Source organism: Typopeltis vanoorti, chromosome 9 (assembly GCF_054136105.1).
Source record: "Typopeltis vanoorti isolate ZY-2024b chromosome 9, IOZ_Tvanoo_1.0, whole genome shotgun sequence".
NCBI lineage: Eukaryota > Metazoa > Arthropoda > Arachnida > Uropygi > Thelyphonidae > Typopeltis > Typopeltis vanoorti.
This window is the reverse complement of record NC_143557.1, coordinates 71,116,357-71,127,609: the sequence shown is the minus strand read 5'-3', so window position 1 is coordinate 71,127,609 and position 11,253 is coordinate 71,116,357. Positions and strand designations below refer to the sequence as shown.

Below are 11,253 nucleotides of genomic sequence, written 5' to 3'. Positions count from 1 at the left end.
AATGGCATTGTACAAATGATAACGTACATTTTTCTCCCACTAATATGTTCATAGTAGTGGAGAAAAAAAAAACACGACAATTCTGCCATGATTTCATGACAACAAATCGAGATTTCTTGGGCTTGGGGAAGGGTGAGAAGAGTCAACTGCACCTTCTTTAAGACTGGTGATTCGGTCATCATTGTAGCAGAGAATCTCTATCTCAGTTTTACTGAGATTTTGCAACGTAACAAAAACATAATCATTAAATGTGCTTATTTTTTTTTTTTTTTTACAAATATATTTTACATATCTAATATCCATGAGCTCACAATTTAGTAATCTAAACCCTTCATTCTTTAAGTTCTTCATTATCGGTATCTTTCACTGTGAATACCATGTGTCTCGCATGATGTTTAGAAAATGAGGAATTACATTTACGATTTTGAAGTTAAAGGAGCATATTATGTAGGATATTTAGATTTAGAAAATCATAAAAAAAAACTAAATAAAAGTCTGAGAGGTGCTTTGAGTTCATTAGCATCGTTTTATTCGTCCATATTTATTATATTCATTATACCAGACGGATTATATTGAAATTAGATATCAAAAGTAGTTTAGTTGTGTTTTAAATGAAACACGTAGTTTCGAAATTATACTCTATTTATCGTTAGTCAACAGTAATGTCATAGTTGCTATCGAGGGAATTGATGATCGGTTTCCTTTCATGTTTTTTTAACAATCTCAGTAGATTCTAAATAGACTGTTTATGGATGGCTGTGGAATCAGTGATTAGGCATTTTATTGCAATATTCTTTGCGACTACTGCACAATTTAGTAATCTAAACACTTCATTCTTTAAGTTCTTCATTATCGGCATCTTTCACTGTGAATACGTTTTTAAAAAATCGTTTTTTTTAAAAACTGAATTTTTTGTATTTCATTTATATCGTATAAACATAAATGAAATAAGTAAGAAGTATTTTATTAAATAAACAAAATTTTGTATTTATTTAATTTACGGATTTTCATTTATTAAGAAATATTAAATAAACATATATGAAATAAAGAAAATGATAATTCGTATGCATCAAATTAAATAAATATGAACAAGGAATTACCATTGCTATTATATTGAAAGTATTGGATACCAAACTATTCTCGATTAATTTCATTTTAGTTTATTATTATTATTTTTTTTTGTTAAAAGCTGTGCTATTCCTCATTGCTTTATTGTTTTGGGCAAGTGATATTATATATATATATATTCCAATAAAATAATGACAAAACTATTGATACAATGCAAGTGATTTTATTGAGAAAGCATTTTTATAAATATAGTATCATTCTGACTAGGTCGTTCATATTCAAAATACAAAGAATGCAACAATATATTTCACGTTATATAACAATATAAAATGTGCAATACAAATACAAAAACAAACATGGCACTTGGAGATAAATTACAACTAGAAAAAATAATTAAAAAAACGAGTAGACAGCATGCATTGTAAGTAGATTTTAACACTGTTACTCGTTCATTGCAAAAAAACAATGCAGATCTCATTGGTCTCTTTTGAACTCCGTTATTTAAGGCAGAAAAACGAAGTCGACGGAGACTGAAAGACATTGTGCTTGGGTGAATTTGCATATTTAACTAACAACTATCGTACTATATATGCTAAGTCGAAGCTTTTGTAGCCCTCTCATCAATACGCAGAATGTTCTTTAACAGATCAATGTAAAGAGAAGTCAATGTTTATTAACATGACCTATTTAACAATAGCCAATAGAGAAGATCGCTTGCAACTATTTATTTACAAGGCAGACATGGGATAGAAAATGAGAAAAAAAAAAGTCGATTGCTGAGGGCATACGGCTAATTAAAGGTCAATACTACAATTGACGTAAGTTTAAAAAAAACCTATCTTCCATGACTACGTCTCACTGTCGCCTTATAAGATATTATAGGAGGAAAGACGAAAGACCTTGAGCAACAAGGTGCGTGTCCAGTCGAAATACCTGAGCAACAGGTGGATAGCGAGGTCGCGACAGTGTGGCCCCAAAGCTTTCATTAAAAAAAAAAAACACCTTAAAACAACCAAGAAACCTATACCTTCAAGCGTTGGCAAATATCGTGTAGGATTTAGGAAAGTAGCAATCACCTGGACAAATTTGGTACAGGTCGTTTAACCTATATCAAAAACTATGCGAGTAATTTGCAGGGTTTTTTCATTATTATTTCTTAACTAAAAAATCAGTAGCATTGTTAGTATCACGAATATTTTATAACAGTTTTCCCTGAGAGAAGCCAGACATATAATTATAACACGAGAGTGAGGATTTATACTGCCATTTTGCTTTTACTAAAGGTTACTTGGTAGCATTTAAAGGCTCTTTCGACACGTTTTTAACTTAAATGCCTTCATTTATTTAAATAAAGGCATTTAAATTAATTTAATAATTTAAATACTAAAAGATTCAATAATAGTTGTCTTAGGTTTGATTAAAAAAAACATTCGTGTTGATTTTATTTATATAAGTTCTTTACTTATTCTTTAAAACAGATATATGCTAGACTAAGATGTTGGCACAGTCGACTAGTTTTTTGTTTTTGTTTCTAAATTCGGCACCAAATGTTTCAAAATATGTTTGGCAACAAACATTTATATTTCTTAAAAATATTAATGGAAGACCTTCCTCAAGTAGCACATAATAGAATGGACAACACTGATTTTTAAAAAATGGTATTACGTATTATCATTTGCAGAATATCTTGCATTGGAATCGATATAATTGTATAATAAAAATAGCCAAGCAGGTGCTAAAATATCTAAATAAAATACTTTCCATGTTAACGATGAAGACACTTCTATCAGTGATAATTTGTACTAAAGACATTTTTTTCTCCCACTGGAATTTAAGTTTACGTAATTTTTATTTCGTAGATTACTTAAATAGCAGAAATATTTACAAAATGAAATAATTTTGACTGTCATTTAAGTAGTTCAACCCCAGGCAAACACAGGATAAATTGACTTTCTTCGTAATATCATAGAAAACTACTAACTTTTCTATTACTACTCTTAACACAAATGAAATTATACATATAAATATGGCATACAAATACTCATAACACCAAAAAGAAATTAGTATCTGAGTACCAAGAATATATTCTCTCGTTCACTTATTCATCTCAACACTTATTCTAATAAATACATTCAACCTCCTTTACTATGCTTGTAATACTTCGTTTTATATACATAAATTCTTGGATGTATAAAACAATTGATCATATGAGCATGCGCTATCGTCTCTAGGCAACCAGTCATTATACAGAGTAACGAAAGTCGTATAGTAACATGAACAGTAACTTGCTTTTCATAAAATTAATTTCATTTGGATAATATATAAATACGTTGTACAAAAGAGGATTTATGGGGTTATAACTTCTCGCACGGATTCAGATCTCATTCCGGGACATCCTCCATCTTCGTGTTTAACAAGCAGGGACATGCGAGAGAAAGTTTTACTGCAGGCTTTACACCTATATTTCTTCACATCTGAGTGCGTCTGGAGATGAGCCCTTAAGTTAGAACGATCGGCAAAAGCGCGACTACAATGGGGACAGGTGAAGGGTTTTTCCCCCGTATGGGTACGTATGTGTCCCTGAAGTAACCAAGGACGGGAGAATGCTTTTCCACAGAGTTTACACTTGCAAGGAAGCGTGTGAGTCCGGATGTGCATTTTAAGAGCTCCCAAGGACACGTAGACTTTGTCACAGTGCTTACAGCTGAATGACTTTTTGGACTGGGTGGTGCAGTGGAGTTGAATATGCTTTGAAAGTCCCCCATAAGTAGAGTAAGATTTGTTACAATCAGAGCACTGATAACGAGTAGTCTCTTGACGTCTGCGTTTTGCGTCTTTCAAAGATTCCCCGTCCGAACTTGGAGTTGGAGATGACGACAGATTCGACTCCCGTCCGTCTGAAGTCCATCCTGAACAGAGCGAGATGTGTTTTGACTGCGGAGAATGGTTGATAACTCCCGAATGCATGGGCGTGGTGGGTGACATGACATCTCTCTGTGGCATGTCGTATGTACTAAAGTATTCTGACTTTGGGGAAGGAGATCTTGTGGAAGATACAGGAACCAATGGAGGTGGAAGAGAAGTTCTTAATCCTCCTACGCATCCATGACTGGGAGTCATACCGTACATGTTGTTAGGCTGGAAGAAGTTTAGCGGATAGTTGAAGGGAAGATAGGGGGCAACCATTGGCCGGTGCCACGTCGGTTTCTCGATGTTCATAGACATAGGAGCTTTGTCAAGATGTGGGATTACCCCTTTGGGATATACAGCAGGAACTGCTACGGGAGAAATGACTGGATGAGACTGGGGAGAGGTACCTACTGGAGATCTTTCCAAAAGTTTTACTATTTCCTCATGACTGGGGGATTTTTTCTTGGTGGTAAGATCGTATGGTCCCCGGACATCTATAAGACAAGAAAGAGAAATAATAATTATTACAAAGTTAAAATCTAAGTTTTATTTCTTATTAAAAGTAAAGAATGATTTAATATTAATATTGCTTATTTAACTGCATGTTTATTTATTTAATTTTTTAGATTAACTGTTACACATATACAATAATGCTTACTAATCTTTGTCAAGGAAATACTGCGACCAAAGGGCTACGCATAAATTATGAAGGATTAGTGCACCAGACATCTCGAAAAGGTTATTTATTTATTTGTTTTCAATTCCACATAAGAAAGATTAAAAAACAAACAATTGTAACTGCAAATTGTCATTTCTGGAAAATACCGAGATTGTTCGAAAGGCTATGTTGAAATTTTTCAGAGGAAGTCGGATTCGCAATTTGAATTTGGACTGCAAATTGCATTTTTTTCTGGTCTCTCTGAATTGATAACAAAGACAGCCATTTACTCTACTTTTAGTTATTTCAATTAATATTTTTCTTATATAGTTGCACAAAAAATAAATTCAATTATTCCTTTTTCTTTCTTTCCTTCTTGCAGGAAAAAAAAAACATAATAGGAGGAAGTCGCGGTAAATGGATCATAATCGGACCTCTCCAGGTATGTAATATATATATATATACCTGAATTATATTAACATTGGATTATATTAACAGTTAGTGTCATCTACTGACGTTTTGACCAATTTCTCATTACCAGTGTTGCTGTAATTATAAAAAAGGAGAAATGATCAGATCCCTCTTTTTCATTGGCCTAAAAGAAACGCTTATTCTTCATCTTGTTGATTAGAGACATTTTTATATTAATTTTCAAACTGAAAGACGATATTTAAACGAGATTAATTGCTTGTTCTAAACTCTATAATTATAGGGAAAGAATGATATCAGGAATGGGATTCTTTTAACGCATATTCCCCTCAACCTTCTCTAATATAAACAAGCAGCTCCAATCCTGGCTTCTAATATAATGCGATATTTCTTTCTTTCTTCCTCCTTTGACTTGACAATGAATATATTCTAAAATCTCCGCTTTTGTATACTAACTATGACCGACTCCAAAAATTCCCGAGAAACGAAGAATCAAATTAGATTTTGAATTTTAAAAGATTCTTTAGTAGATGAAAAAAAAACACGCATAAACATTGATAATGAAAGTTTTATTTAACTGTGATTATTACTAAGCTTAAAACAGAGAAATGAACGCAATATTGTGATAGAAACATACTTTGTAATAGGGAAATGTTCAAAGGTTATTTTATTTTAATAATTTGTAGGAAAGTAAAGGGAATTCAAATTCAAATAAAACAAGCTTACTTTTAAACTCGTCAATTGAATAAGTTTCGTTTAATAGAAAAATCATTAAATATACACTACATGTTAAATTAGTCGAGTTCCCCAAAGGGAAAGTCGAAATTTTCGCTGACTTGAAGATCTCAGTAAAGTCAAATTTTTCGTTTAGAATTTAAAAGTTTCAGAGTTCTTGAAGATCTGATTTCTGAATATAATTTTCGAAATTTGGCTGCGTTAGTTATCATATTCAATTTCATTCCTCTATTATTTATTGTGTTTTGATTTATTTGAAATGGTTTGATTGTGAATTTACTAAGTAACATTTGTCGGGAAGAATTTAATAAGGTTTTGTTTTTAGCCTCCGATACCATTGAGCTTTTTTTTTTTTTTTTAATCTACAAACAAGTTTATTTTTTTAAAAACAAAACCACAATAAATTCAACAGGTCTCCAGGGATATTGGTTTATTAAATCATTGAAGATCCAAATTGAACGGGGATGTAAACATCTCCACTATTCACGATGTCTGGAACACTATCCTGCATTTTTATATCGTACATTCATTTTCTTTCTGCAGAATAAGTACAGACTTTGATGATGAATCACAGGGGAGATTTAAAACCGCAATGGATTATTGCAAAATAATTAACTATAATAATAACCTCAAGTACCGGTTAGTGGTCACGATGGGTTACAAGCAAAGAAGTATTTAAATTTCGAGGTAGTGTACGTCTACTAGGATGGTCGTGACTGTGTTATTCTAGTAATCATCAGATGAAAAACTCATTTGATCAACCAACTGATACTGTCAGATAGTCTCCAAGGATACCTCCTGCGTAATTAACGTAAACTAGCTATTGCATCCAATTAACATAACAACCAAGAAAGAAGGTAAAAAACGTATAGTGCAGAAGAGCTTAGAGAGTAGACAAAATATTATAGTTATGACAGTAATAATAATAAAGACATGGATATTTATCTGATTCTTGTAAATAATGCTACATGCATATACGCGCAAAAATATCACAATATAGTGCACGAAAATCATCTTTGTCCGAGTTCATTTCATCGTAGAATTGGAAACTGATCACATCCATGAATTTTGTATTAAAAGGTGGTCTCTCTCTCTCTCTCTCTTTCTTGACTACTTTCAACAATGGTATCTACTCTGATAGTAGAAATTATTCTTTCTGTGTTCTTTTATCATTATTTTCGTTCTTTAGGCAATTTTGTTTTAACTTATAAAAAGTTATCCGAGCTAAAAGGATCGAACATATAATAAATATAGAAAACGAACTTTTAACTTTGTAAGTTATAGCTGATCTTAGTACGAAAACTTTAAACTCAAGACCTTTATTTTTTTAGTTTTTTTTTTGTTTTCATCTTGACCTATTATATAGGATTTGGATCTTAATCTTTAATTTCACTTGTTTCAGCCTCCAGTTTGTTATATTAACTTTTACCGAACCCAGTAATCAACACAACAACTCTTGTTGAATGTTTGCCTACGTACCGATCTATAAGTCGATTTAGCGTAGTTAGTGAGCTTATCGTAAAACAGCCTTCGAATAGCTTCTCAGGATGCATTTCTCGCAGACTTGTTACCACCTATGCTGACAACAATTCCCGTACAACAGGAAAGGATCGCCTTTGAACTTTTTAGCACCATAATTATCCGCCTACGTAAAAGGACATCTCTTGGAGATTAGATTGTTGGTTCGACATTAAGAAAGTTTCAACTTCTACCATTACGCCCACAGACAGATATAACGGAGCCAATCTCCTTCCCCTCCTCTTTTTTCCCCTCGTCTCGCATTTGTTAACCTTGTAGGAGGATTAAGGCGTCATATTTCAGATAAGAGTCGGGGTAAGGGAACAAGAATATAGGAAGATAACAGCAAAAGCAACTAAGTGGGCCAACCAAACGCCGACAAAAAGGCGCCTGAAAAAAAAAAAAGGACGAACACTCACCTGACGCAACGTCCTGCACCATGAGCAAGTTAGCTTGGACCGCATCGTTCTCTACCTCAGGGTCACTGTGGAAATCCAGCTCCGGTTGGTGTTGCGTTAGTGTGGTCGGCGGCGGCGATCGCGTACCACTGCGTTTCTTGATGAGGAATGCACGTGGCATGATGATGATTTCGATGCAAACAGTCCAATAGATTGGCGGGTTACGATGGCTCCGTAGGTCGACTCTATCCAAAAAGCTCCGTACTCCTTCATTCACTATTAGGTCAGTCAAAGTAAAAGGAAGCGGTAATCACACTTGCTTGCAAACGCTCATACGAAATGACTGTCCCGTCAATGTGCCGACGTGTTTTCAAGGGCTATACCGTGCAGGTGTTCGTCTCGGACGCCCCGACACAGCCAATGAGGTGGTACGCTAACAGTGTGTCCACAAGAAGTGTTCCTATTGGTTCTCAGTCGTTGTGCCCTCGACGTCACCTTGATTCATTGTTCCTTTAGCACAGGATGAGGAGAAGTAGGGTCCCGTCTCGGAAACAGGTGTCGGGGATGTTTCACTCGAGTTTATTTCTCTTCCCCCCCCTTCTCTCCCCTTGGTACAAACCCCCTCTGCGCTTCTTGCCCACTTTCCTCTACTGACCGTGCGATCATTAAGGGAAGCAAGCGAGGGGTGTATTTGGATGACACGTGACTTAGGGGACACAGCTGGTTGTGTATTGAAAAAAAAATCTGCTCTGTCCATTTGATAGGTTAAGTCGAGTTTGACCTTCACAGAATTCGCGTGCCATAATAATTATTATCAAGAGTAAAAGGGGGTCTACAATACGAACTTACAAACAGCCACAAGCTGTCCTTGGTAGTGTATAAACAAGGACACTCTCGAAGGCAACAGTACTAAATGCATCGTCAATATTTTGAAACCAATTTTGTAGTGAATAAGATAACGGGTTAATCAGATGTCATCCTTGAAGGTTGTGTGTGTCATCTCGTCTTGAAATGTTGTGAGGTGAATTGTATAGAAATAATTCCAGAGAGGCTCTTGAATGATAATAACATTCTTTGTACAAATCCCGATAATTAATTATCTTAACAGTTCGATTGGGGATAGTCATCTGACTTTAATTTATGACTTGACAAAGTTCATTTCCCTTAGATTTTAGTGGGCATGCTAGATGCTGACTTTCCATCGCCATAAAACAAAAGAGACTGTATACAACTCTGAGAGAAAATGAGATATTTAGAAGTACGGATAATGTGGTTACTTTTCGGATATTACCTGGCGACTGTACATTATCAGACTTTGCCCACCCACATAGAGAATATAGCAAATAAAAGTGAAATTCAGTTTATTTGTTAAAATTCTCGTCTAGAATAATGAAGTATCGCAAGATTTCACTAAGGAGCTAATAGCAGCAAATGCTTCATGAAACATGATTTGCCACACAAGAAGAAATAATGTAAACGTGCTTAAAATTCAGAGAATGTATATATTCATAGGCAATGAATCACGTTCACACAAATTATGGTAAACATACAGTAACTTTTTTTCGTTATTTCGCATTGGACAAACTTGATGGGTAGCAACTAATGTTAACTGATTATATCGTGAGTTTTTTTATTTTAATGAAACAATAAGATTCATCAGTAGTATCGAACAGCCATATTTCTCGTTGCCATGGTATCCGTCAACCATAGAGTAAATTTCAGTAACTGCCCGTTTTTAAGTTTAATGTATCATCGGAATAAATTGATTTTTTTTTTTTTTTACTTCAAGGCAAAATTACACTTCCGAAAAAAAAAAAATCACGCTCATTTTAAAATGAGCGTATAGTTCGTCTTTGACTAAGTAATGTCAGGAAACATAAAAGTATAATATAACTTTGATATAACGCTTTTGGATACAGCGTCAACTCCTACACTCTAATACGCTTTGCTATGAGCATTTTAATTTTCACACTTGCTAAGATCTGTGCCCATAGCTGTTTAACATATTGATCGGTTCCTTAAATTCTTTAAACGAATCTATTGAGGATCAAAGAATTAATTAAAACAAATAATTTAATGGATTTGAATTGCTCCAACTTTTTTTATGAGTCTCAAACACGAACAATTCTAAAATTAAAAAATATATACCTTGGGAAGTTAAAGGTATTCTGAACGGCTCAAGACCGCACATAGCACTCTTTCAGAGTACCTCAGGCCTCTAGCTTCACAGCGAGAGATGAAACCATCTACCACGGATATTTGCAAATGTCCCTTTCTAGTTGAATTCCGATCCACAACCTGTTAATCGGGAAGTGAAGTCACAATTCACTCAGTCAGCGGAGACCGGCTAGATTTTTTTTTTAGTCCGCCTCCATATGAGACGGGCTAACTTACTTTGAGTTAAAAAGCCTATTATAAAGTTCTTTGCATCCTTGACGGGTCGAATCCAGTCTTTCCATCCAAAGCACATGATTGATACCGATTGAGCCACAGAGGCAACTTATTTCATACCCATAAAATAATCCCATATTACATTTGCCATTATAGCACATTTTAGTTGAAAATATTCTTTATTGCTCTGAATTCTGAAATATTATAAAGCAGACACGTTAAAATAACATATTCTGCAATATTTGCCACATTTGTACATAAATAAATTTAAATGTTTCTTTTCTTTGTAAGATTATGAGTCTCAGAAACTGCCAGCGAAAATATGTTGATTTTTTTAAAATATTTTATTCTGTAGGACGAACTACATCAACAAAATTTCTTTTTTTCGTTAAATGAGCATATTGTAAATTTGTAATCTTACTCAGGAGAGAATTTCTATTGAGCAAACTTTTAATAATTCGAACTTCATACTTCTGTCGCTTGTTTATCACCAGCGCTTAAAATTTCGTATAATAACACTACTTTGCATTAAAATCCAGTACGATATGATGAATTGTTTTTATATTTAACAAAGTAATTACTTGTAAATAAAGTGACCAACTGTTCTAGTAGTGTAGATCTTTCATACGAGACTAGAATTAGCAATTTGTAAGAGAAATAGTAAATAAGCAATTCTGCTTGCTGTTTTTACTTTAAAAAGAAATAAACCCACGTATACACATCTACAGAAATTCCAGCGATTCACAGATAGAGAGACAAGATCATAGGAACAGCAGCAAAACAACTTCATGAGAAAAGTCCTTGAGAGAGAAAGAGAGAGAGAACAGAGGAAAAATTTGGACTCGACTTTTTCCAACAGTGGAATGTAACAGACAGGTAACATCAAGAACAGCAGCATATATATCTCAGTGACTGTGTATGATCACTTGTTTGTATAAACACTAATTTTTCTTACCAATTTTAAAATTTCGAACTTAACCTTGTAGGTAGCAAAATGTGGAAATGTGGATAACTCAGTTAAGAGGGATTTTATTATTATTATTATTATTATTATTATTATTATTATTATTATTATTATTATTATTACGGGCAACTCCAAGGAGTCCTTAGACTCATCGAGGGAGGCCTAAACATCATGTCAAGAAC

General features: G+C 33.9%; 1 protein-coding gene across 1 annotated transcript; it reads right to left on the bottom strand.

Moving 5' to 3' along the window:
• Window positions 1-3,136: 3,136 nt before the first annotated feature.
• Window positions 3,137-7,897, bottom strand: LOC150103139 (uncharacterized). Its single transcript, XM_090398104.1, has 2 exons — window positions 7,738-7,897; window positions 3,137-4,472 (listed from the first exon to the last, which is right to left on the bottom strand). The coding sequence occupies exons 1-2, from the start codon at window positions 7,895-7,897 to the stop codon at window positions 3,415-3,417; spliced, it is 1,218 nt and encodes a 405-aa protein (XP_090254230.1). The 3' UTR covers window positions 3,137-3,414.
• Between the last annotated feature and the right edge of the window lie 3,356 nt (window positions 7,898-11,253).

Coding starts and splice junctions, on each gene's coding strand:
- LOC150103139 (XM_090398104.1), bottom strand. CDS start 7,897: ATGCCACGTGCATTCCTCATCAAGAAACGCAGTGGTACGCGATCGCCG. Junction 4,473..7,737: donor GGTGCAGGACGTTGCGTCAG/GTGAGTGTTCGT, acceptor CTTGTCTTATAG/ATGTCCGGGGACCATACGAT.